Source organism: Furipterus horrens, unplaced genomic scaffold (assembly GCF_987537825.1).
Source record: "Furipterus horrens unplaced genomic scaffold, mFurHor1.1.pri manual_scaffold_3, whole genome shotgun sequence".
In the NCBI taxonomy this organism is placed as follows: Eukaryota; Metazoa; Chordata; class Mammalia; order Chiroptera; family Furipteridae; genus Furipterus; species Furipterus horrens.
In genome coordinates, this window is record NW_028327173.1 from 17,152,641 (window position 1) to 17,180,292 (window position 27,652).

The following is a 27,652-nucleotide window of genomic DNA, read 5'->3' on the forward strand; positions in this document are numbered from 1 at the left end:
GGGTGGCCTGCCCCAGGCTGGCACTGAGGGGTTGGTGTGTGGGTGCAGGAGCTGCCGGGGCTGGCAGTCAGCACTCACTGCATGGAGACGGTGGAGACAGCAGACGGGATCTTGCCCATGCCCCCACTTTCCACCAGCTCAATAGCCTGCTTCATCTCCATCTTGTGGTAGAAAGCGATGAGCTGGGGCTCCTTGGAGCGCTCACCAGCTATCAGGCACTTCTTCACATACTTCTTGTTAAACCGGTTGAGCCTGGTGGGAGAAGGGAAACGGTGGATGGCGCGAGCTCCTAGGGGTGGGGAGGTGCCCAGGCCCTGGGAGACTCTTACTTGCCCTTCCCCACTTCCCCACCCACCTGCCCACCAGGCCTGCCACCTACTTGTCCTTCCAGTGGTGGTGGCCGTAGTGGCCACAGATGTCCTCGATGCCTGTCAGAAGGTGGTCCAGGAACTGAAATGGGCCCAGGGCCAGGTCAAGCCTCACTACTGGGCTCCTTCCCTACCAAGACTTCTGAATAGACCCCCACCTTCAAACTTAGCGCTGCTCTGCTCAGACCATCCCTGTAGTTCTGGGAGCAGCCAGGAGGTGGCGCCTACACCTCGGTCATTGTGAACCTCAGTGGCACCTCAAACCCTCTGCCACTGGGGCATGGCTGACCTCCCTTCTCCAAACCCACATGTGACTGGTGCCCCCTCCTCGGGCTCCCAGCTGCTCATACCACACCTCCCTATGACAAGACCTGGTGGCCTCAAAAGGCTTAAAGACCACCTGGTGGTCCTGACCGAGGACACAGACTTGAGTCCTAGCTTCTCCCCAAGCCCTCTCCTGCGGCTGAGGGCCCAGCTTCCAGTACCTGAGTGTGGATCTCCTCATTGATGGAGCGCTTTGTTTCTTGCTTTTTCTTCACAGCCAACAGGTCTACCAGGGGCCGAATGGTCATACCCTAGAGAGAGGTGGGTGTCAGGCCCTTCATTTCTCCTACTGTGGCGAGGAGGTCACGGAGCCTCCCGCCGCCCCCCAGGGCCTGAGGCTGAGATGCCCTCTGCTCTGAGGTCCCCATTCTCTCAACCTCCATGCCAGCACTTCTACAAAGGCAGGTCCCCAAGGCCTGCTCGTCCCGAAGATGCAGAGAGGTCTGAGAAGCCATCTAGCCAAATGACTCACGCTGGTCATCTAGCCTGTGTTGGGTGTCAAGGGCCTGGATTTAGGTGTGGGCTCCACCGCAGGCACGTTTTACAACCCTAGGGAAGTCAGGCCTGGATACCGGGGAGAACCACCTGTGCTCTGCCTGCCTTGCAGGATGGTGACCAAGGGGCACCTAGTTATGGCGGAAGCAGCTAATTTCACTGCACAATGACCACGCGTCAGAGCCAGTTGTGTTTCCCTAGTATTAGCTTTTTAATACCTACAACGACCATAAGAGGTAGGTCCTTTCATTGTCCCCATTTTACAGATGAGGAAACTGGAGCCCAGAGAAGTTAAGTAAATGTCTAAAGTCTCAAAGAAGTAGTAGAGCTGGATTCAAACTCAAGCAGGGAGATGGTTATTTCAGTGCTACTTTCATTGAAATGGACTTTGTAAACCATGAGCATATACAGCTGCAAAGTCAAGGTGATAAAATGTTTCTGAGATGAAAGCAGCGCAAGAGGAAAAAGAGAGGCAGCCCCCTTTCCTTTTAAAGGACAGAAAATAAGTCCAGCCACAAGAAGTGTCCTCTACATTATTTTCTCCTGAGAAGGCAACAATGTTTGCAAGGATGAGTGTCCGGGAAAGACGGAGGGGATAGTAGGGATGGCAGGGAAACGGAGGCCCAGACAAGAGTGTTTTCTTACTTGCCCAAGGTCACAGATCAGGCAAGGTGGGATTTGCACAATCCCAGGCTGGGCTTCGTTGGGAACTACAGGTGGGATGGGGGTGGGCTCTCAGCTAAGCCTGGGTCATTCAAGTGCACAGAAGTCACTGAGAAGCAAGATGGAAAGATTCTTCAGGATCGTCTAGTCCAGTCCCCTCACTTCAAAGATGGAGAACAGACCCAGAGACAGGAGGAGGGTATTTCCCAGGGTCACGAAGAGACCAGCAGAGCTTGGGCTGACTCCAGGCCTCCTGCTGCCTGGCTCAGCAACCTTTCCAGTTCCCTGTGTTGTGTCATTATTCCCATCTTACAGATACAGAATCTGAGATCCTAAAACACTAAATCACTTCCCTAAAGCCCTACAGTAAGCACTGGGGGCCTGCTGACTGTACCAACTTCTCTCCCTCTTGTTTCCCAAGTTAAGCAGTATTCTCGCTCCTTTATATTCCAACTGGTCTTCTCAGAATGACTCATTATCACAATTCCCTCTTCCCCTGACTCGGTAGCTCAGCTGGTTAGAATGTTGTCCTGATACGCCAAGGTTGCAGGTTTGATCCCCAGTCAGGTCACATGTAAGAATCAACCAATTAATGCATAAGTAAGTGGAAAAACAAAACAACAAATCAATGTTTCTCTGTCTCCCTCTCTCTCCAAAATCAATAAATTAAAAAAAAAAAAACTTATATTACAACTTCCCCTTAACAATTGAGGAAACTGAGGCCCAGAAAGGGGAAGTGGGTTGCCCAAGGTTGTGAAGCAAGTTATTGGTCGAGCTGGGACTAGATCCCATGGCCTCCTCTTGGGTCACGAGCTTCCTCTTTCCACTGGCAGAGTCAGGGTCCCCAGGCAGGGCTGCTCCACCCTGTCCAGTACCTGCACAAAAACGGTGAAGAAGATGACTGTGATGATGGCAGTGAGGAACAGGTCACACATGGGGAAGTGCTTCTTGTCCAGGAGGTAGCCCAGAGAGAAGGCGATGGCCCCTCGCAGGCCCCCGTAGGCGATGATGAACTGGTCCTTGGGTGTCAACTTCACGATGCGGAACTTGTTGATGAACCAGGTCAGGCCCAGCACACCTGCCACGGAGAGGGGGGAAGAGGGGTCAGGCTGACTCCAATCCCTCCTGGCTTCTGCACTAGAAACTTCTCTGTCTGGTGGAAGCCTCCACTGATAAGCCCACCCAGCTCACTCATTTTCTGGGTCCCTCAGCCTAGGGTGCTCTGAAGCCTTCAATCCAAGAGCTGGGTGGATCCTTAAGGGGGCCCCCAACCTGGATATACTTTAGAGACATCACAGAGGCCTCCAGTGGCCAAAGGTTGGATGATGGGAAAAGAGATGAAACAGAGTGATACCCATTAAATAAATACGATGGGTATATGGGGTCCACTTTTCTCTGCTTTGAAATTTCCTATAATACAAAATTTAAAAATGCAGAGGTCTGGGTCCAACCTCAACCGTCAGAAACAGAATCTACGGGGGATGAGACCCAGGATTAGAGGTATTTTAAAACAGTACACCAAGGAATTGTGACGCCCAGTCAGGCTCAGGACCTCAGAGAGGTCAGTGAGGCCCAGACTGGGAAGCAAGGTAGCCACGGAGGTGAGGTGTGCCTGCAAAGTATAAGCAGAACCCAAGGACCCGAGGCCTGGTCCCGTGGGTGGCCCCAGGTGGCAGCACAGGTCTGGAGGAGCTGCACACAGTTTTGCAAGCGCTGAAGTCATCTGTGCCCTGGGACAGCACAGAGGACACGCACAGACCTGGGCTGTGTGGGCCTCGGTCCCCTCCTCAGATCCTGGTAGGCCCCTCCGCTCTGACGCACTGTGACTGACTTGTGAGCATAGGGCCCAGCACGTGGCGCTGTGGAGGGAGGACTGAGGAAGCCCCTGGGAACCAGCGGTGCGGGGAGCAGCCAGGCGCTCCACACACACAACACACGCACATGCGCACACACGCCCCCCACACACCCAAACCCTCCAATCACACACACCTCCCCTGGCTCGGGCCCGGGGACCTCACCCAGCACTCGGGCGATGAGGCAGAAGAGCAGGGTGCTGATGACGAAGGTCCAGTTCCAGTGGTGGGAGCCGGCCACGGTGGAGACGCCGAGGAAGATGAAGATGAGGGTCTCGCTGACACTGCTCCACATCTTCAGAAAATACTTGATGGTTGTATGGGACTTGTGGGAGATGTTGGCCTCCACATAGGGGCGCATCACCACTCCCGAGGCAATGAGTCTGGGGTGAGGGAAGCCGGGGTTCAGGGTTCAGAGAAGAGCTGCACCTTCCCGGGGCCCCTCCGCTGCCAGGGAGGCTGACAGCTGCCCATTGACTGAGCGCCTCTCATGGGCTTTCTGCACCTGTTCTCACTTAAGCTTCTCACTCAACCCCACAGACATTCTTCCGATGAGGGAAAACAGTCTCCTGCCCACTGTCACACTGCAGGCGAGTGACAGAGCTAAGACACAAACTAAGGTCTGGCCAACTTCAAAGCCTGCGCCTAACAGGAAATCGATTACACATGTCTGTGGCCTACGGTTTATTCCCCCTGATCCCCGAGTGTGGTGTCCCCTTAACGCATGGGGGTCCCCACAGGGAGCTCTGTTCCAAGCAGCAGCCCAAGTGCTCCCTGCCTGGAGCCCACACCTGGGCTCCACTGGTCGGCTTTCTCACTGTCACCCAGAATCCTCCATTCCAGCCCCACCTCTGCACTCCCGAAGCCCTTCCCTACTGGGAACACCTGTGCCTCTGACTTCAGGACCCACTGAGGCCTCAGGACTCCTCACTTCAGCAGGAGCCTCAAGCCTCCTTGCTGGGGCTGCTGAGGGGACCAGTGAACGGGAGCACCTGTGTCCAGCTAACCCCAAGGCGCCTCCTTGAGACAGATGAAGGAAAGAAGTAGTGAAGCTGGACTTCCAGAACTTGAAACTCAGTGCCTCCAGAGGCAGTCCCAGGGCCTAGGGCGTGGAGCTTGGGTCTCCTCCCTGGAGTTGGAGGCTGGGCCCTGGAGAGCTTCCTGGAGGCCCTACAAGCCCAGGGAATCCCGGCGGGTGGCCGCCCCATGTTAAGCCCAGACTCACGCCATGATGCCGGACAGGTGGAAGAGCTCAGCAGACAGGTAGGCCATGTAGCTGTAGAGGAAGACGAAGAGCGGCTCGATGACACGGATGTGGGAAGTGAACCGGGATGTGAAGGCGGCGATGACCCCGTAGACCACGCCCACAAAGACCCCGCCCAGGGACACCACGAAGAAGCTCAAGAAGCCGAGGACGATGTCCACGATGCCCACGCGGTCGTAGTTGGCAAACTCCTCAAAGAGGTGATAGAGGACCTGGGGAAGGTGTGCGGGCTGGTCAGGAGGAGGGCACGGTCCTGCCCCAAGGCTCCCTTGGGTCAGACTAGGGTGATCCTGTCCCCTCCAATGACCACAGCCACAAGAAGAGGCCACATGGTGACAGAGAAACCCTAGTGCCGAACAGGTGCTCAGAACCACTGGCCGGAGGGTCTTGCTTGGGACCTACAGTACCACGCTGGTTACAAGCACAGGTGCTGAAGCCAACCTGCCCAGGTGCAACTCTGGCTCTGCTGCTTCCTAGCACACACATGGGCAAATTACTCAATCTCCCGGTGCTCGTTCTCCTGCCCACATAAATGGGGGTAACAGTACCAACCTCCCAGGGCTGTTGTGAGGATGAAATTAGTTTGCAAAGGCAGAATGTCTAGCGCGGTGCCCGTGACAGTGTCAGCTACACGGGCACCACATGTCCCTCCTTCAGCAGAAAGCAGGGAAAGTTCAGACAATGAACAACAGGACTTCTTAACCTCTGACACTTCCTGAAGATGCCTAAGGCCAGGCCATACCCTACTTGGAGCCTCTGGAGGCAGGCCCCGGAAATCTCCATGACAAGCTCCGCAGGTGGTTGCAATGAACAGCCAAGTTCAGATGCCATGGAACTAGCATCTGTCCCCCCCACCTCCTGGACTGGGAAATAAACAGTCATTGTAACACTACCGCCAGACAGTTAAGTAGCACTTAAGACACTGCAGAGCCCTTTGACGATGGTCATGCTGCCTGAGACACAACAGCCCCAGGAGGTAGGTGGGCCAAGGGTGCCTGCTCCCTTGCTAACTGTAACTGAGGCTCAGAGTGGTGAAGCAACTTTCTAGAGGGCCCAGCAAAACTGGGCCTAGAACTTACTTTCTGACAGCACTAGGCAGGGCCTCCCTGGAAGGTTCAGCTTTGAGGTTCTTCCCCCTCTTAGGTGCTGGCTCCCTGGCCTACTCCTAGACAACTCTGCCAGGAAACCAGCTGGAAAGTTTCCAGGCGTGGGGGCTGCTGAGGAGCCCTGAGAGGGAACCCTCCAAAGCTCCCAGTACCTGGGCAGCAGCTGAAGGCGGGGAGGGTGGGCTGGGGGAGGCAACTTGCTCTGAGACCATGCAACTCTGAGGCAGCCTTCAGGTTTACTGTCTGGGAAACCAGGTGCTCCAGAAAGGGCGTGACTGGGAGACTGGGCAGGACAGCTGCAGACGGCAGGTGCGTTCTCACCCCTGGGCTACCTACACTCACTCCTGGCCTGCAGGAGTCCTCAGGGCATGCCACCTTGGCCAATGGGGCAGGTATAAAGGACCAGGTCCTCCTTCCCGGCCTGGCATTGCTCTCCCTGGGATTAGGGAGGCAGTATGGCATAGTGGTAAGCGCTTGGGCTCTGGACTCAGATTGTGCAACTCTGAACCCTGGTCACATCCCTTATCAGAGAATGTGACCTCAGATGAGTTAGTTAGCAGCATCTCAGTGTCCAAGTTTCCTCATTTAAAAAAAAAAAGGGATAACAAGAGTGCCCACCTCATGGAGCTTCTGTACAGATTAGATGAGGCAATATGTATTCTGACAGGAAGTGCTCAATGAACACCAGTGATTACTACCACCGCTGGCACTGCTGTGGCGAGGCGTGGCTATGGCCCAAGGGGGCCAGAGTGAGGTGTCCACTTAACACACCACGTCCCGCTGCTCCCTGGTAGTGCCAACCCAACACCCAGGTCCAAGGAAAGGACTTTATCTTTGGCGCCAAGTGGTTTCAGACATTAGTGAGTGTGACTCCTGCAAGGACCCTGGGAGGATGACAGGCTAAGTATTGCAATCCCTGTTACAGATGGAGAAACGAGGCTCATGTGGTAACCCTGGGCGAGAGGGCTGCTAAAAGAGGCCCGGACCGAGGCCTGCCTGCTCAAGCCAGGTTGCTGCTCTACCAGCCTCGTGAGGCGCCAACGCGGGCAGGTGTGGGTAAGAAGAGGAAGCATGGGCTGCGGCAGCCGATCACCACTGTCTGTTTCTCCTTTAAGGTGCAGCTTCCTGAGGGGGCTGGGGGTGAAGAGGAAGTGCATGTACAAGCATGCGCTGGGTGTGCACACATGTCCTTGTGTTTTCCTCTGTGTGCAGCTGCTGAGGGGTCCAGCTGGGATGGGGACGGGGAGGCTTTCACAACACAAGGTGAATGTGGACATACACGTATCTGTTTCCCGAGGAAGCTGGCTGGGAGGAAGGGCGCATGCAGGCTTATGTAGAGCTGCCGTGTGTGGGCCCTGCTTTGGGACTGTCTATCCTCCCTAGACCCTGGGAGGAAAGCACTAAATCCTTTGCCACTTTGCAGCGGTCAAGGTGAGGCCCAGGGAGGTACAGTAACTTGCTTAAGGTCACTCAGTAGACGAAGTGGCCAACCCAGGCCAACATATTTTAGTCACTTTCTGGAGGTTTTGGGGACAAGGTTCCTTTCCACAACCGCTGCCCCAGAACTCTGCACAAATCAAGCTCTAACTTAAGACCCAGCCAACATGAAAGCTGAAATGCCCCTTCCAGACTAAATGGTCTAAAGGGTAAACTGAGGTACAAAGAGGGTAAGTAATTTAACCAAGATCTATCACAATCCAAGTCAGGAACAGAGCATATGACCTGGTAAGGCCGAGAACTCGGGCCTTGGAGTCAGACAGACCTGGCTTCCAACCTTGGTTCTGTCATATCCTCGCAAGTTATTTACCTTCTTTGGGCCTGATCACTCCTCTATAAAGTGAGAATACTAAGCACCTCCTAAGGTTGCCATGAGGATGAAATAAAATCACCCGTGTCTCATGCTCAGCATGCTGCCTGGCACACAGTAAGCAGCCGTGGACACTGGCTGTTTATTACTATTATTAGCAGGCGAATGTGGGTCACTCTGGACTCGGATTCGGGTCTGTGTCCCGTGTGCACGTGGGTGCGGTCCCCACCCCCTCACCACAGTGACGGCGTCATTGAGCAGGGACTCCCCAAAGACGAGGATATGGAGCAGCTCGTTGATGTGAATTTCCTCAAAGACGGCCAGCACCGCCACAGGGTCCACGGCCGAGATGATGCTGCCAAAGAGCAGGTTTTCCAGGAGGCCGATGTTGTTGATCTGCTCGCCCCCCACCAGGCACACGGCATACATGAGGCCGCCCAGGAAGAAGGCGTTCCACAGCGTGCCCACCACGGCGAAGATCAGGATGGTGCCCAGGTTCTCTGTGAACTGCCGCAGCGGCAGGAAGTAGCCCGCATCCAGGATGATGGGTGGCAGCAGGAAGAGGAAGAAGACGTCCGACTGCAGGAAGGGGGGCTTCTCGCCCACACCCTTGATCAGGCCCCCTACCAGCAGCCCCACCACGATCAGCAGGCAGCTCTCCGGGACGATGCTCGAGATAGTGGGGATCACATGGAAACCTGAGGAGGGCGAGAGAACGGGAGGCTGTGTGCTGTGGGGAGCCAGGACAGAAGGCTGGGGACAGGGACGCGGCTTGGCCCCAGGGGGCGGCTCTGTTAACTCTCCAACCTCAGCTTCCTTGCTATAAAATGGAGGTGATGATAATACCACAGGATTCACAGGGTTGCCGTATAAGCTAAGTGACAATGTTTTTAAAGTGCTTTTTCCAAGGGATATACAGATGTTAGCTCTGTCACGCTCATAAAAGAGCAGAAAGCAGCAGCTCTCTGTATGCCTCCACAAGGTGGAAATTATATTTCCATCACTGAGGCTCCAAGTACCCAAGGGCGTTACCTACACCTGAACCCAAGCCATCCATCATTCCGGGCACAAGTTCAGGGAGGCAGATGTGAGCTCAAGACCAGGCATGACAATCTAACAATTCTGTCTGAGGGAAGAGAATGAGTTCCCCCATCATGAAGGTGTTTAAGCAGAAGGCAGACCACAGGTTGGTGGAGAAGTGACACAGGAGATAGAAGGAAGCACAGAAGAATCAAAGAATATCCGTGCAGGATGGAGCTTGGGGATCATACCACCTGGAGACTGCAAACCCGCAGAATGCAGGCAGCGACCTCCAGTCCCAGACTTGCATGCTTCCCTGCCAAGCCCAGAGAGCTGCTTAAGAAACCAACAGCAATCAATCAGTTTCGCATGTGAGACAAAACCTACTTGTCACCCTATTTCTAGCCCAGCCTCACCTACTTTGAAGATGGGGCAACTGAGGCTCAGAAAAGAGAAAGGACTTGCCCAAGGTCACAACAGCAAATCAGTAGCAGAACCAGGACAGACTCTAGGGGCAGACCTCCCGGCTCCCATCAAATCCCCCAGTTCTGTAAGTCAACCCTTCCAATGCCCACTCCCTATCAAGGCCTGGACATGCCCCTCCGCCTGAGACCCACCAACCATCTCCCCAAGGCAGGTCCTGGCCGGCGGCGGCAGAAGGCCACTTGCAGTGACCCACCTTGGGGCTCTAAACCCAGAGCTGAGAGGTGGCAAAATTCCCTTCAGAGACAGTTTCTCTCAATGCCATGTTTGGCCCCAAGTTCCCTCTGGGTTTTTGAGTTGTTTTTTGGGTGGGGAGGTGGGTGAAGGCCTGGGCATCTCACTGCACGTTGGGAACTGTAAGCCCCAGGTTGAGCTTGGTTAAGAAGGTACCGCACTTTGCTCAAGGTGAAAATTCTTGGCTTCCTCCTGTCCTTGTAAGCTCTGGGCAGGCAGATTCCATATCTGTTTATATTTATATTCGCAGGACTGGGGACACAGTAGGTGATGAACAAGTATCTACTGATTTGAAAAGGCACAGGGCTGGGTCATTACCCACGTGATTTCCAACAGCTGATCTAACCAGGTCTCTGCTCTCATTACTCCTGAGATCTGGGGGGTGGGGGGGGTGGGGGGGGGAGAAACACCCCGCCCCATGTCCAAAGCCCCTCCTACTCTCAGGTACTGATCTGGGTAGTGTCAGACTAGCTGCAAGTCACAACTCGCACTCAAAATACTATCTAGGCCCAGAACCTTGGCGCAGTGCCGAGCACCCAGGAGACACTTAAAACATGTTGAGGGGAAAAACATATCTCCATTCTAGGCCAGGAGAGGACCCCCACTATTTGTGGCTGACACCATATCCTTCTGCCTGGCTCCTCCAGGAACCATTCCCTGACCACTCCCATCTGTCCAGGTCATGTCTCTCATGATCTTCAATCCACAGTGGTTGCCCAGATTCCTCTCTCTCCCTGGCACCCAGCAAGGTCAGACAACCTGTGCATACAGGAATGGTACCATACTCCCAGTGGAGATAAGAGAGTGGGGGCTTTAGGGGACCAGAGCTCCTCCTGCAGGCATGAGCCAGGAAGAAGCTTCTCAAGGCCAGGAGTCCAGCTCCAGTTCCAGCCAGCAGACCGGCTTGTCCACACCCTACCCCACCTGCCCTAGAGTTGAGCGCTGATGAACACCCAAGGAGAAAGCAGTCTAAAGAGACAGTGCAGGGCAGGTAGATGATAGCTTCCACTTTGACCTAGCACGTTAGAACTTTAAAATGCCACAAAGTTTTTCCGGCCCTAAGATGTGCCGGAGAGCGCACTGGAGACCCAGAGACGAGTGAGCCATGGCCCCTGGGAGGGTGGGAGGGAGGCACATGAAACAAGCCAAGAGCAGTAATATGAAGAACGTTCCTTACTCCTAAAGGTGTGCCATGAGCTAGCTGGGTTCTGTGCTGGAAGCCTGGCACGTAACATCTCTTTAAGTCCTCACAGCACCCCTGTGGAATAGGTACTGTCCCCATTTTGCAGAAGAGAAAAGCGGGGGCTCGGCAAGATTCGGTGGCTTCCCCAGAGTCTAAGGGAGGAACTCTACTCTAGCTGAAAGCATCTCAAACTTAGAGCAGAGAGAGCTAATTACTGTAATCCGTTACTCAAGTGTTTTTCCCTGAGCTAGGCTGGAGTTGTGCACTGGGGACACCAAGGTGGCTTAGGGTCAGAGTCTCTGTGAAGAGCTCGTGGGGATCACCATGCTTTTCCCAACCTCGGGACCTTTGGGCCATCACGTCTCCACCACCAGGTGAAGAGACAGCTGGCGTCCTATTGGAGAGAAAACCTGGAGCTCAGAGGAGACAGGACATGCCCAGGCCACCCAGGAGCGGGTCCCGGGCCTCCTGACTCAGACACAGTGCGTTCCCCCAGGACCCAGGGCTGGAGCCGTGTTCTCAGAGTGGGTTCCCCCGGTCTTCCTGTGTCAGCCCTGCCTGTCAGTGAGCAGCTGCAACTCTGGGGCCTGGCAGGCCAGGAAAGGGGAGGGCTGAACCCAGGCTGAGGAGGAAGGTCTGCTATCCACTCTTGGCGCCTTGCCCATGGGAAAAGAGCTTCCAGGGACAAGGGGGCAGATTCTGTCATTAGATGTGCAGGCCCAGGGAAGGGGCCGCCTGCCGGCCTGTTCTGGCTTGTCCCTCCCTCACGGCCCTGACTCCACCAGCCGTCCCCACCCTGCGTCCCTGAAGTGTCTCCTCAAAGTGCAGGAAACTTGCTGACCCCAGGTGTGATGAAAGGGGCTCACTTGAACCCTTGGACCCCTGACAAAGGCCCAGCATTGAGGTGAGTTCGCAAGATGCCAAGAAATGAGGCAAAACTTTCAAGGCACAAACTTGTGGCAGGATGATGTCGCCAGCACGGAATCTGGGGTGGGGCAGCAGTGGAATCAGATCTAGATCTCTGAGAGCGGGAAGGACCATGGAGAACATCCAAATCTTCCATTACGTGGTTAGGGAAACTGAGACTCAAAAATGGTCACATGACCAATTCCACCATGAGAGCCCGTGAAGCTCTAAGTCCAGTGATCTTTCAGACCCCATGGCTTTCTGTGAGGGCGTCCGGTACTTCCAAAGCAAGGGCGGGAGACAGAGTGGAACTCAGCATCTTGCAGCCGCAGGACAAACCTGCTGATACGGTGCGGGCCTGGCTCCCCTTTTAAGTGAAGAGGCTGGGGGAGGGAAGAAGTGTTTCTTATTCTGTCCAGTATAGGTGGCAGTTGGGTGATGTGGGGTAGTAGGGAAACACACACGCACACACACCTACCCACACACATTCTCACTCTTACAGTCTCCCAATCTCTCTTACTCACATTCACCCACACTCTGTTACACACACACACACACACACTGGACAGACACTTGACCAAACTTTGAATTGGTGAGGGGCTTCCAGTTCCTCCACAGCTTCTGTGCTCTGCACCATGCGAGTGTTTTACTTACTTCTCCTCAAACTGCCCCCATCTGCTGAGGCTGGTGCAGAAGCAGGCAGGCGAGGCTGCTCCACATCACCCTTGGCTGCCAGGGTGAGCAGACACCCCTGATCCCCTTCCTGTGTCTCTCCCCTGGCCTTGGCAGTCAGCAGGGAGTGCCGGGAAGAGGGGCCTCCTTGGCACACTGGTGCTGGGTTACCAGGGACCCAGGGGCACAAGAGGGGCTCGCCGCCCTAGTTCCGGACCCGAGGACTCTGGGGCTGCAACTCGGCCAGGTCCCAAGGGATTGCTGGTTGCACAACGATTCCATTTCTTTAACTCCCTCTTCAACTGCCCCAGCAACCAGTCTCAACCACAGTAATGAAAGGTGATACCTCCCAAGGAAAGCGTGGCACTCCGCAGTTTACAGCAGTGTGCTCGATACTTTTTCACTCATTTGCACCTAATCACAGATCTCAGAGGTCACAATTACCGTCCCCTACACTTTATAGATGAAGAAACTAAGGCACCAAAAAGTTAAGCAACCTGATTCAAACCCAGGCAAAGTCTGTGTTCTTAGACACGCTTTCTCCTGGTTTTATTCTTATTTTGTTTCTAAGGGGACATCAGCACCTAGAACTAAAAGAGGCCCCACATGGTTCCCAGAGGGCCAGATGTGGTATTTCTTTCCATGAGTTCTTCTCCAGGGAAGTCTCACCACTCCTCCCCTTCTACTGGCCTAGTCAAGACCTTGGGAAATCCTATCTTTTAGGCCTGCCCCTTCCAGGAAGCCCTCCCAAGTTAACCAAGCCAGAAGGGGTCAGTCTTCTCCATGAAACTCCTCAGGCAGGAGGTGGGAAGGACCAGACTGCTCAGCCACTTCCTGTCTGATCTGTACTCAGCTCGTCTCCACTGGGCCTAGAGTGTCCTACCAACAACATCAGCCATGAGGAGCAGGGAGATAGATAAACCAGACTCAGCCGCTGCCTCAACAGCCTCACAGCCAGACGAGCAGAGACAAAGACACGTGGCACTAGCCACTGTGCCCTGGGTTCCAATCAGGGTTCAGCCACTGACCAACTGGGTGACCATGGGCAAGTTACATTGTATCTCCTATCCTCAGTTTCCCAACATGTAAAAACCTGTTTCAGAGGGTACAGGAGGAGATAATAAGGGTAAAAGAATGCCAAACAAAGTTAGCAAAAAATGGTGACTGCTATAATTATTATAATTTCATTCAAAACCCAAGTAAAACATGAATTACTCTAAATTATATGACCTGTTGGTATACATCTGTCCCTCACTGGGCTTTAAGCTCCCTAAGGGTGGGAACTTTCTAGAGTCATCTAGAACTCTAGCTTCCAGTATAGAGTAGGCATTAACTTATTTGTGAAATGAGATAAAGCTAACTTTCAGATATGAAGTGTGAGAAAAAGGAAGGAGGTGGGAATGGCTCTGAAATTTCAAGAGCAGGTGATGCTCTCAGAGTCCGGACTGTTTGAATAAGGGCTTTGAAGATTCAATAGAAGTTTGTCAGAGAGAGAGAATCAGGAGAAAAGTCATTCTTGGGTCTGTGTCCTCTAAAGAGCCCAGAGCAAGTACTTGCACACAGCAAATGGATGCATGGGTAATAAATAAATGAAAAGCAAAGAAAGAAAAAGACAAATAGGAAGGTAGGCTGACTTCACCAAGCTTTTGCCAATTCCCAGATATGAGCTCTGTAAGGAAGAGTAAATGAGACGATACATGTAAAGACCCTTAGCACAACACCTGTGACACATTTTGCGTCTTGGTCCCTTCTCTGTAACTGGCGTGGTGATTCGACCCCCAGGGTGGCTGTAAGAGTCACTGAGATCATTTAATTTGAGCTCTTAGCCCACAGGAGTCCCTCAGTTAATGACAAGTTTTTAATAATGTAAACAAGTGATTCATGTCAAGATACAACCTCCAGTACAGAGAAGGAGAAAACCATGGATTTGACTCTTAAGAGTCTCTGGCACTGTGCTGGGGCCTTTTACACGTCTCTCATCTCATCTCATCCTCTGGTTCCTATTGATGGATGAGGAAACTGAGGCACAGAGAGGTGAGATGACTTGCCCAAGGCTACCTAGCTGGGAAGTGGCAGAATCAAAATTAGAACCCAGGCCCCCTTATTGCCAGTTCTTTATGCCACGCTGCACCAATGAAAAGTAAGCTGTCTGAATCAACAGGAAAAGAATTCAAAGTCTGCGACATGCCAGCCCCGTAAAAACAGCCATAAAACAGTCTGTGCTGAGTACCTAGGTGGGAATCGTTCCCCATGCTGGGGGTGGGGGGCAGAGTCTCTCTCTCTGTGCCTTCCCTATCATTCTTCCAAACAGCACCTCTATTTTCTTGCTCGTTTCAATCCATATCTCAGGGAGACAGGGTCCCACCCTCCGGGAACATCAAATCTGTCTGAGAAATTAGCTAAAAAGCTCCCTGAGAACACAAGCAGCATATGCTGGGCCACCTGAGGGTGTGGAAAAAAGAAAACTGGGCCAGGAGGCCAAACCCTGGGTTCAAGACCTACTCTGCCCTCTAGTAACCATTAGGCAAACCACTACACCATGGAGAGACCCCAGTTTCTTTGTGTGTAGACAAGCGAGATCAAAGGACTGGGCACAGAAGCACCCTGCACACTGTGAAGTAGCAGACAAACCTCGGAGATGACTGATAATGGAGAGGTTAGGAGAGGAAAACCACATGGGCTGGAGGCGGCCCAGCAGCCAAGGAGACCCGAGTCGCGGTGCAGCGACTGCCAGGGCCCCCTCAGAGACCTAGCAGGAGAGTCTGCTCCAGAGCAAGTACAGTACTCCCTCACTTATCACGGGCATTACGTTCCAGACCCCTCGGCGAAGTAGGAACCTTACATTTATTCTACACTCTTAAACCTACATAACTCTAACAACATACGTATACAGTACCGCAAAATTCCATGATATAGCAAAAAATCCGTGATAAATAATTAAATATAATATTTTTAGAAATCCCGCGATACAGTGAGGCCGCGATAAGTGAACCGCGATAGAGAGAGGGACTGCTGTACACTGATCAGAATTCGAGGGTTGGGGAGCTAGCTGATCAAGCTCTTAGCACGTAACCACCCATCCACATTAATGCCTGTACTCCAGTTGCCAGACGTCCCCAAACTCTGTCTGCCTGCACACAGAAGGAAACTCTTCTTTGCCTTGAACGTCTATCCACTTTTCAAACCCCAGTGCAGGTATCACCTCTTCTGGGAAGCCTTCCTGGAACCTCCCAGGCTGAGTCACGTGCTCCTCACAGATGAGGAGCCAGGAGCACTGCAGCTGGTGCTCTAGTCAGCTTGGCATCCCAGCACCCGGCCCTGGGCCCCGCGGAGGTGATGCTCAGGAAAAGCAGGTTAAGGGAATGATGGAAGCTTCACTGATGGATCGAAGTTGGGTTTCGAGGGCAGGGGAGTGGTAGAGGAAGAGTGTAAACAAATGAAAAGAAAAGAAATCTCAAAGTCTTCCAAGGGCCTGGAAGCCTCCGGCCAGCCTGGAAACGTGAGTGGACGGTGTGGGGGACACTGGCACACAGCTGGAGCCAGGAGCTGAGGCAGGAGGCCCAAGCTGACGTCGCAGACCTTCGGGTCTGGCCCCAGGTGCCCATGACCTAGTCTTAATCCAGGTCCTACTCCTGTCCTGCCTTTCAGTCCCACCAGCCTTTCTACCCGGGGGTCTCATATACCCCACCTCACCCCACCCTGAGCTGGGGCAGCACCTTTTGGACCCAGCCTGGCCTCCTCCATCACCTAAGCTCTCCATAAACATTGTTCAATGAATTTCACTCTAGCAGAGTCTCCCCTCCCCCCACAGAAAAGGCACCTGGAATGAGTCCCCATGCAGTGAGGTGGAGAATGACTCAGGAGTTGGGGCAGGGTAGGGACAGGGACCGGGAATGAGCAGTAAACAGTCCTTATGTGTTCACAAGATACGGAGCCCGGCAGGCAGCAACAGGCCTGGCGAGAGCTAGGTTTCCAGGCAGCCAGTAGGGGCGGCAGCTCAGGGGGGAGGGGCAGGACCCTCAGGCTCCAGAGACTCACATCTGGTTTGGGTCCCGAGCAGCTGACCAGGACACACACTGGTTTTTTTTTTGTTTTGTTTTTTTTCAAAATGGAAATATATTGCTTTGGTGATTTTAAATGGAGTCATGGTCATATAAACTTTTTTTCTAACAGTATCTAAGTAGAAAGAGAAAACCTCCCAGTGACTCTCCTTTCCCTACAGCCACTGGACAAGCATCTCCCCGAACCCCAAGTCTACACTGTGAACAGTTCAGGATACAAGTTTCCAAACTTTTCTGCTCTACAGTTTAACCTTTTTGTACCTTTCTATAACTGTTTCAATAAGGAAGACTACACTGAGCACTTTACCGCAGCAGCTCATTTAATTTTCTCAACAACCCTATTATCACCAATTTAAGATAAGTAAAGAGAACATCAGAGGGATGGCCACGTACAGGCTCCAAGGAGCCAGCGCTAAAGAGCAGTGTTTCAGCCCCAGGATGACCCCACCCCCTCTCCCAGCCCCAGGGAGTGACCTCACTGTCTTTAAGGCCTTGCCTGTGCCATAAAGTATTGAACAGTCAGTTCCTCCACTACAGCATTCAGGTGAAGGCAGGTTTCTTATACTGAGATCCGTCACTAAGAGCCCCGGGCAGGCGTTGCCTCTGTGGCTGGCAGTGAAATCAGAGGGCCTCAGTGTCCACTCCCTCGGCACCTTCTCCTGACCCTGTGGTACACTGGCAGCAGAAAAACCTAAATCTCATTTCTTGCAAAGGAGGCCCTTCTTGGCTCCGCGAATTTCCCCAGGGAGTGTGGAGAGGGTGAAAGCACAGAATGTCTGAGCTGGAAAAGAACATGGGATTAGTCTGGTTTCAAGACACTATCTATCCCCTTCCTTTTCTGGGGCCCCAGGTGTGGGGGTCCTCCAGCTCAAGTTCTCCCTCCCCCCAACCCAGACGCTCCTGGGCGCTGTCGGTGACTTCTTGCAGGCAGCAGCAGGGGCTCCAAGAACCAGTCTGCCACATACCTGGGGCAGCGGAAGGAACAAGGGGCTCAATAAAAAAGGTTCCACTTTGAGAAACTTTAGAGCCATGGGAAGGTGGATTTTTCTTTTCTTTCCTTTTGGTGGGGGTAGGGTAAATTTGCAAAATGCAAAATGCAAATTGCAAAATTGAGCATATCAAATAGCTGTTGTTTTTAAGTGTCCCTTCCAGGTTAAAGTCACTTAGCTTAGAAGCCTAATGATGACTTACACCCATTATATATAACTTGGACTTGCGTGCGATAGCATCTCGCTTAGAGGTGGAGTGCAGATAGGTGGTGAGAGGAAAGCAGTACAAAGAGAGATTCTACCATTTCCAGGACAACAGCCGAGCAGAAAGCGAGTCAGGCGGCCCATTTTCAGCTGCTACAGAGGAGGGAGGGGAGCTGCTGGGGAGAACAAACCTCAAACCTCAGGCGGGGTTGCTGGTGGGAAGAGAGAACAGCTGCCCCTGGGAAGGTGTGGGGCCCTCTGCTGCTCCGCCAGCTCCGGGGTCTCTCAGGTGCCTCACAGTGTCTGGGCTGGTGATGAAGAAGGGGTGTCAGGCGCTCCTCACAGATAAGAGAAAATGACTCTCAGATGACAGAACCTGGATTAGATTTACGAAGGTGGGGAGCTGGGCATGGGGTGACCCTCAGGCTGGGGTGTCTGGGTGAGCCAAGGGGTGGACCTGCAGAGTGGCCAGGGCACAGGAGCAGAACTCTCATTTCCCCACCTCCAAACCTGTTCCTCCTACAATGGTCTCTATCTCCCTAGAATCACTCAGTGGTTCAGGCCCCAACCCCTGGAATCGTCCCGACTCCTTTCTCTCAGACCCCACATCCGGTCTAGTGGCAAACTCTGTTGGTTCCACTCACCCTCCTCTACCCCCCTGGCCTCCTTGCTTTTCCTTGCACACAAATACAATTCTACCCTTAGACCTTTGCATGTGCTGTTTCCTCTGCCTGAACTCTACATCACATGGGTGAAGGACAGATTCCCCCCACCCCTTTCAGGTCCCTGCTCCAAACGCCATCTCCTCAGGGGGGGTCTCCTCCAAGCCTGTCTCTTGGCTTCCCCTGCTTTATCCTCTTGGAGCACTCAGCGCTTCCTGACAGTCTGCACGTGCTCACTGACGCTCCTCCCCACTCAGAACACAAGCTCCGAGAGGGCAGACTGTCCCATTACTGTTGTCCCCTAGCACCTAGAGTTGTGCCAGGCACACAGTAGGCTCACAAGCAGTATCTCCTCAATGGATGACCATCTCCTGCCTCAATGACCTCATGAAGTTGTGAGGATCCCACGAGACCACAGATATGATAGTGTGGACCAGCCCCTGACCTTGTCAGGATGGAGAGTAGTTTTGCCTAAGTACCGGCCAGGGCAGAAATTAGTCACACTTGGTCCTGCAGAACCCAGGACACATGGCCCCACTGAGTCTGCTCACAGCATGTGGTTGGTTGTCCTCTCCCCTGCCACACCGCTCCTCAAGGGCATGGACCCTGTCTTAGTCACCTCTGACCCTCCAGCACATAGCACAGAACATGGCACACAGCAAGGGTCAAGGCTTGTTCCCGAGCCTGCTTGACTATTCAAGGGCAGAATTCCTGCCTGATTTCCTAATCTGCAGTGTTTGGCACTCAGCTTGTGTGCACAGAACACTAGCTGAACTGGCCTGAACCTGAAGGAAGGGCTGGGATTAGGGAGGCACTGGGAGGGCCTTCTGGGCGAAGAAGCGTGTGGAAAGGCAGGACAGGAGAACGAGTGCCACAGTAGAAGACTTCTGTTGGGCGCAAATGAGAGCGAAGGCTGAAGAGGAAATAACTACTTAGGTGGCCATAAAGCAGCTGTTCCTCAGGTCCTCACTGGGCAGCACGCAACAGATGAGGAAAAACATGTTCAGAGAGGTCCACACACTCACCCAAGATCACATGGATAGCCTGGAGCCAAGTCTCAAATCTGGACTGCTGACTCCCAGCTCAGTGCTCACTCAGGGCCAGATTGTACAAGGCCTTAAACATCTTTAAGAGGGAATTCTGAGTCAACTTGGTGAACCAGGCAGAGCCACCAGGGGACTCTGACCTGGGGATCATGTGAAAGCCCTGCATGGTGCAGGCCCCCACCCCTACCCTGGCTCAGCACCCTGGGGTGGGGCAGAGCTGTCTATAGCACTGTCATTAAATCTAGGCTCCAGGAGCAGCTGCCACTGCCTCCTGAATATTCTAGCAGGATGGGTGAGCCCTCTCCACCCCACGTCCAAATGCCTCAAGAGACCACAAAGCTACATTCAGAGAGAGGAAGGAGGGCCTGAACCTAGTCCAGGCTGGGATCAGAAAACTTGAGTTCCATTGAGTCTAGACCCTGCTACTGTTACAGAGCAAAAGGGGGTTCTTTCACGTGGTGTCATGGTGTACAACTCAACAACTAGTGTTGAGGAAAACAAGTCTTTATTTACAATATCCCAACTTGGGGAGGGCAGTGAGCACTTCAGCTCAGAGCCCATTCTCCCACGGGACCCAGCACTTCCCTTGCTCCCCCAAATGCTAGAAGCCAAAAACATGCCCAGAAGTTCCCCATCCCTTATCTGTCAGCTCTCTCCTTCAGGATCTGGGGTACGATGTCATCAGCCTCCATATAACAGTCCAGGAAAACATGTGCCATGTTGCACTGGATCATGCGTGGTTCTCTCTCTGCCCTTTCAAAGCCGCATGGATCTCTTCTTCCACTTCCTTGCAAATCCCATGGATCACTCTCTCCTCTACCACCTCGCGAATTGCATGGAGTTCCCTCTCTGCAAACCATGTGGATCTCTATTTCCTTCTAAAACCGCATGGTGCACTCCTGACTCTTTATAAACCGCATGGTTCTCTACCTCTGTGGGTCCCTCTTTCACTCTCCCTTACAAACCGCATAGATCTCTAATCTCTGGAAACCATGTGGAACTCTCTCTAAAATGGGCTGCTGCCTCTTATTTTTAAATTCCTTACAGTGGCCTGTGACGCAGTGGGCAGGGTAACCAGTTCTGACCATTCACAGAACCTTGCGCAGGCCCTGTATACTCGTTCCTCACCATTCCATAGTCAAAACCCCTCTCATCTCTTGAGGCCTTGGAAGAACCCAATCATTTGCATAACTAAGACACTAGCTACCAGCCATAGATATGCAAAGGTATCTTGAAAGCTGTCCCCTTCCCCCACCCCCCAACCACAGGCTCTGGGGATTTGGGGGGACTTACTCTGTAACACTACCAACTGGCTAGGTCCTTTCTCTGGGCTCAGTCTCCCCACCCTCAGAGGTGTGTTGAAAGCCTTTCCAGCTCTGAAATCTGACTGATGATCTCTGCTACTGGATAAAACCAGTACATTCACCATCCAGCACAGTGTCTAGGCCCAGAACAGTCTTCGTGCAGAGCAAGATCACACAAGGAGATATTCAAAACAAGGTGGTGGCGTAGAAGACGTGGCTTGCCTCTTCACACAACCACATCAAAATTACAACTAAAATATAAAACAGCCATCAACCAGAAACATCAGAGATTGAGTTGAACGGAAGTCTGACAACTATGGAATTAAATAAAGAAATCACATCCATCGAGACAGAGCTGGAGCTGGCAAGCTGGTGCCATAGCTGAGACTCCATCACCCTGGAACACTGTCTGACCTGCCTTGGAGATCCCCAGAGATTCTGCCCCACCCAATGTCCGGGCCCACCCAAGTTGCTTTTCCATATGAATGGCTGGTCCTGGCTTATGCTTCACAACTTCCTAAATCCTCTCAAACAAGCAACAGCTGGCCTCAGTGAGCTCCAGGCCCTGCATTACCAGCAGACAGCCTAGATTCATAGCTTGGCTTCACTTGGGAATCTCCAAGCCCAGCACAAGTAGCAGCCATCTCAGATTGCTTTATAGCTCAGGCAGGGTGGCCCTGGACAAAACACAGGTGGGGGCTGATCTTGGTCTGCAACACCTGGAGAACCCCAGGGCTAGCACACCCTGTGGACAGCTACAGACCATACTGAAGCACCACCACCCTGCCCCTACACAGCTGATCCTGCAGAGGGAAGAGTTGGTGGTCAGTGGTCACAGCCAGTCCTTGCAGCTGACTGGCCTGAGTAAATCCCCCCAATTGATCTGTCAACAGAAACCAAGGCTCAACTACAAAAGGAGGGTGTATTCAGCCCACACAAAGGGCACATCTCGAGTACCCAGCTTGGGTGATAGGGGAGGCTGTGCCACTGGACCCTACAGGACACTTACTACATGAGGCCATACTACCAAGACACGGAGTCAAAGCAGCTCTACCTAATACACAGAAACAAACACAAGGAGGCTGCCAAATGAGGAGGCAAAGAAATATGGCCCGAATGAAAAAACACAACAAAACCCCAGAAAAAATAAAATGAAACAGAGGTGGCCAACCTATCAGATGCAGAGTTCAAAACACTGGTGATCAGGATGCTCAGAGAAATGATTGAGTATAGTCACAAAATAAAGGAAGAAGTGAAGGTTATACAAAGTGAAATAAAGAAAAGTATACAGGGAACCAACAGTGATGGGAAGAAAACTAAAATCAACAATTTGGAACAAAAGGAAAAAACATACATTCACCCGGAACAGAAAGAAGAAACAAGAATGGAAAAAACGAAGAGCGGATTAGGAACCCCTGGGACAACTTTAAACCTACCAACATCCAAACCATAGGGGTGCCAGAAAGAGAAGCGGAAGAGCAGGAAATTGAAAACTTATTGGAAAAAATAATGAAAGAAAACTTCCCTAATTTGATGAAGGTAATAGACATACAAGTCCAGGAAACACAGAGTCTCAAACAAGTTGGACCCAAAGAAGACCACACCAAGACATATCATCATTAAAATGCCAAAGGTTTTAAGACAGTCTTACAGATTTAGAGACTTTTTTGTTGGTTATGTTACATAAATTAACATGTGTTTTCTGTTTTCAAAGGGCATAAGCCTATGACCGCATTACCTGAGTGATTGTCTGTACGCATAAGCCTCACTTAATCCTCTCTGCAGCGCTGCCTCCGGAGACTCAACAGTTTGGCTGAACTAAATGGCTGAGTTGGTAAAGAATGGGGTGGTCTGTGGGCTTCACTTTAAAACTGAATTCTCTTTTCTATCCTAATGGCTTGGACAGAAAGGGCCCAGAGGTCTGAGAGGGGGGAAACATAAACTATTTCCCTCAGCCCAAACTAAATAAAATGGGCAAAAGGGTTTTGGACAGGAGAGATGTGCCTAGCACACCTTCCTCCAAAGAAGCCCTTTTTTTTTTTTTTTTTTTTCTCCTAATGTGGAACATTGAAAAATTAATCCCTGCCTTTTGCCACCTAGTAGTTATGGATTGAATGATGCTTTTTAACCCTTTTTGCCAAATCTGTTGCCCCCAGAACACAACAAGGATGCCAGCCTGCTAAACCAAGCACGCCGTTGTCCGGAGACAGCCAACTGACCTGGAGTCTGCATGATCCTTCCCCATGTGGGAAGGCCACCCTCCCCTCCACACCCCCACTCTTATTAGGGATTTCTGGACCCAAGGGTAGGTAGGACGACGACCATGTCCAGCTTGAAGCAGCTAGAGGAGCTTGAGACCTTCGCCCATTGTCCTTTACAAGATTACAAAGGGTCTTAATATCTGAGAGGGAGGGATAGTTATTTTTTACGAACCATGGGTATGGACTTGGGGGGGGGATGCTGGGGGAGGGAGATACTGGGTGGAGGGGAGTAAAGGGGAAAAAATTGGAACTACTGTAACAGCATAATCAATAAAATATATTAAAAAAAAATGTAATTTGGAATTTAAAATTAAAAAAAAAAAAAATGCCAAAGGTTCAAGATAAAGAAAAAATCTAAAAAGCAGCAAGAAAAAAGCAGAAAGTTACCTACAAAGGGGTGCCTTTAAGAATGTCAGCTGATTTCTCAAAAGAAACTTTGCAGGCAAGAAAGGACTGGCAAGAAGTATTCAATGTAATGAAAAGCAAGGGCATACAAGCAAGATGACTCTATCCAGCAAAGCTATTATTTAGAATGGAAGGGCAGATAAAGTGCTTCCCAGACAAGGTAAAACTAAAGGAGTTCATCATCACTAAACCATTATTATATGAAAGGTTAAAGGGACTTATTTAAGAAAAAGCAGATCAAAACTATCAACATTAAAATGACAACAAACTCACAACTATCAACAACTGAGTCTAGAAAATAAAAAAAACAAAAGCAAACTAATCAAACAACCAGAACAGGAACGGAATCATAGGTATGGGGATCATTTGGAGAGTTATCAACAGGGAGAGGGAAGGGAGAGAAATGGGGAAATGGTGCGGGGATCAAGAAGCATAACTGGTAGGAACAAAACAGACGGGGACTATAAGAATAATACAGGAAAGGGTGAAGCCAAAGAACTTACATGCATGACCCATGGACATGAACTAAGGGGGAGGAATTGCTGGAGAAAAGGGAGGTTCTGGGAGGAGGAAGACAAAGGGGAAAAAACTGGGACAGCTGTAACAGCATAATCAATAAAATATACTTAAAAAAAAAAAAAAGATCGTACAAGGAGCACAGGGCAGTGTAACGTGCCCTGGTCTGCTACCACAGGAGCTGGCTTCTATCCCAGTTCTAAACCTGAACTTCTCTGTGATCTCTAGCAAATCACGTCACTGCCCTGATACTGCCCTGAGCCTCACCTCCTTCCTATCTAGCATGAAGATAAGCAATGCTCATAGCCCCAGGGTAGCTGTGAAAAAGAAGAAGGAATGGAGGTTTAAACAAAAAACAAAAAACCCTCAGAGAAAATAAAAAACAAACACCTAGAGAACTGCAGTGGTCATTGTGACAGCTCTTCTTTGCAGGAACATCATGCTGGAGCAGGGGTCCCTCCCTGCCTGGCTCACTCTGGGGCCTCAGCTCAGCCCCACAGCCAGGTCCTACTGAGAGGGGGACCCGCTAGCCAGGCAGCAGCCTGTATCAAAGGCAGCTAGCTGCTCATGGAGGCTGCGCAGCCAGCACTCTGGGGACTGAGGCCGAGGGACTGGGCCTGGTCCATAAGGAGGGCCGGTCCAGGGGAGGTGGTCCCACATGCAGGCTGGGAGATCCTGAGTGAGACTGCTGGGAAGGGAAAACCTGAAAAAACAAGCAAGAGCATTGGCTCAGGGATCTGCCCTAAGTTTCAACTCAAACTCAGCTATGAGTCAGGGGAGGCAGGGAGCCCTGTGGTTAAGAGAGAGCCCGGTCTTGAGAACGTGGTGGCCTGGTTTCCTGGCTCTGCCATCTACTAGCACTGACAGGTACTCACTCACCCTCTGAGTCTCCTTTATCTGAAAAGTGACCTCATGATCATTTCTATCTCAAAGGGTTGTTCTGAAGATTTGATGAGATTATGTATCGGGAGCAAAGGACTGCCTAAGAATGCACAGCAAAGAGCAGGGTTCCATCTCTGCACCCCGGCGACCCCAGGAGCTGGCTTCTATCCCAGTTCTAAACCTGAACTCAGTGATCTCTGGCAAATCACATCACTGCCGTGATATTGCCCTGAGCCTCCCTTGGGGTTAAGATCCCCAGGCCCAGACAGGGCCGCACAGTTGCCAAGGAAGCAGCCAGAGTCACGAGACTGGGCACACTGACGCAGCCCCTCTAAAGCGGAGCTTGGTGGCCTGTCCCTGTCATCATTGGGTCTAGGCTCAGCCTTGGCTGGCAAGAGTACCCAGAGGTGCTGAGGGAAGTGGGGGGAGGCTGGGAGGAGGCGGAGAGGAGGTAGAAGCCCTCTGAAGCCCCACTGCACTGACTTCTTGGCCCCTATATAATCTGTAAAACTTCCTTCCAGGCCACCTGAGTATCGGTCACAAGAGCTGTACAAGTGGCTGAGCCAGGCAGATGCAGGTTACCTAAAACCTAAGCTGCAGGTCCCTGAAGCTGGCTGGCAGGGTGGGGAGGCCAGAGTCTCCCCCTAGGCAGGTGCCTGAGGCATCCATCTCCAGGGGATGCCCTGAAAGTCCCCCCAGCGCATCTCCTAAGAACAGCCCAGCTGGCTGAGCATCACGAAGGAGGGGGACACAGGGCACACTGGAGGGGTTCTCCCTGCCCACTGGGGACAGTTTGTCATCTCAGGCCTCTAGGAGCCAGAAGATGTACTAAACAGATGAAGAGCTGAGCATGCTCAGAGAATGCTGCCCTTTAGAGGACACTGCAGAGAAAAGATGAGGACACGGTCGGCTGCAGGCCTCGGTTCCGGTGCCAGGAAGGCCCAGGGCTCCAGGAACAGCAAAGGGTGGTCAGGCCTCTCCTGGGGCAGAAGAGGGGCACCAAGAAGCCACAGGAGGTTAGAGGAAGCAGGGCCTCCCAAGACCATTCGGGGAAACATCTGAGATCTTGCTCCTCAGCATAAATCGTCAGTTTGATTCAAAGAAACTCTTATTAAAAAAAATTTGTTTAAAGCTACTCCAATAATACCTCTCCATTTCACAGATGCAAAGAATGAAGCCAAGAGAGGGGCAGGCACTTGGTTGAGATCACACAGAAAGGCAGTGGCTTGGATTCGTATTCCAAAGCTGAACCTCACCTGGAACCCAATGCCACCCCTCATCTACTCCCACCTTTGTTTAAACTGGCTTTTTTTGCGCACTTCACTGTGATGCTTCACACACCTTAACTGCACGGTGCTCCTAGGAGTTCTCGGACGTAGGTATCACTACCCTCGTTCTGCAGCTAAGGAAACCACGGCAGAGAGAGGTGAAGGGCCTTAACCAAGGCCCTACAGCTGGTCTTGGGACTCCACAGCCACGGCCCAACCACGCTTCCTCCAGCACTGAGCCCTGACTTTCTGTCTGCCGTGTGGGAACAGGAGCCCCGGATCATGTCAGGCTGTCACTCACTTCCTATATAATCTTGGGGGTGAGCTACCCACTCACTCTAAACCTCTGGTTCCCTCGAAGGCCCCTAGCAGAACCAGTACGGCCTAGTTCCATGAGTGCTCTGCCAGCAGGGGAACCAGGGGCTATCACCCTAGTGAGAAGGAATGAAACTCTTCCAGGAACACCCCACGGCTGGGCCAGGCCTGCAAGGCCCCTCTGACCACCTGTGCACGCTGCCTTGGGGAGACATAGTACAGCCCTCCAGCCTCACACGCCAGCATGAAAAGGGATAATTATCACCAAGCCCTGTGCTTTCTCACTTAGCCTCAGCAATGCCGTGAGATAAGGCACTATTTCCATTTTCCAGAGGAGAAACTAAGGCTAAAGACTTGCCCAAATGGCACACAGCCAGGAAGCAACAAAACCGGTACTTGATCCCAGGACTGCCTGATCCTAGAGGCCAACCTCTGCCCTCACGCTAGGCTGCTCCACGGGAATGGCCTGAAACGGCTTCCTGCTGCTGCCCTCATCCTCAAGGCACATGTTCCAGAGTCTGGCTCAGACGTGCTGCGCAGGAGAGCCTGGCTGGAGGCTGGGAATCCGTCCAGCCTACCGCGACAGAAGTCCCTGAGGAGTAAAGAAAGCCTCCACCAGCACCTGCTTCCACCTGGGCAGGGCTCTGCACGTGGCCCAGAGGCAGGGCTGCTGGAAGCAGCAGGAGGACCTGGAGAAGCAGCCATGCAGGCAAGGGCAGGCCCAGAAGGGCCTGGACCTCAGCTGAAGCTCTGGTTCTCATCAGCAAGGGGGCGCACCTTCCTCGTGAGATGGGGGTGTTGATGATGACAGTACCCACTGAGGGCGCCTTAGTCCTCGCAGATACCTAGAGTGAAGGGAGCTATCATACCCACATCACAGGTGAGGAACTTGAGGCTCAGAGAGACTAGGTCACTTGTCTGATGCCACCTGGCTGGTTAGCTGGTAGTGGCAAGGCCAGGCAGGTTTCAAGCCCAGGAAGCTGACTTGAAACTGAAAGGACATTTCTCAACTATCTGAGTTTATCTGAGTCAAACTGCGGACACATGCCAGGGAGCAAGATTCAAATGCTCTGGATACTATTTTCTCAATTCTCCAAAGGATGGAGCTCATAGAACTGTCTCAGAATGTTCAAAGGAGCAGGCTATTGTCATCAATGTAGCGGAAAGAACGCTGGCCCTGAACGCCAGTCCCTACACTGCCCTAACTCTGGGCCTTGGGTCTGCTCAGACATATGAGGAAATAGGACCTGGTAACCTCAAATGGCTCTTCCACTGCGGCTTCCTAAGATTCAAGGTCACTCATTTCCACACCTTTCTTGTGGCATTACCATTCACAGCCACCAGAACACGTGTCACTCCAC

At 52.2% G+C, this 27,652-nt stretch overlaps 1 protein-coding gene across 1 annotated transcript in view; it reads right to left on the minus strand.

Moving 5' to 3' along the window:
* Positions 1-27,652, minus strand: part of SLC9A1 (solute carrier family 9 member A1) — a 49,289-nt gene that overhangs the window by 3,509 nt on the left and 18,128 nt on the right. Inside the window, exons 2-8 of the mRNA XM_090268877.1 lie at positions 8,118-8,578; positions 4,929-5,179; positions 3,869-4,086; positions 2,726-2,928; positions 854-943; positions 380-450; positions 79-252 (exon numbers count right to left, since the gene is read on the minus strand). Of these exons, the coding sequence (XP_090125003.1) occupies positions 79-252; positions 380-450; positions 854-943; positions 2,726-2,928; positions 3,869-4,086; positions 4,929-5,179; positions 8,118-8,578 (1,468 nt within the window). The remainder of the gene's footprint in view (positions 1-78; positions 253-379; positions 451-853; positions 944-2,725; positions 2,929-3,868; positions 4,087-4,928; positions 5,180-8,117; positions 8,579-27,652) is intronic.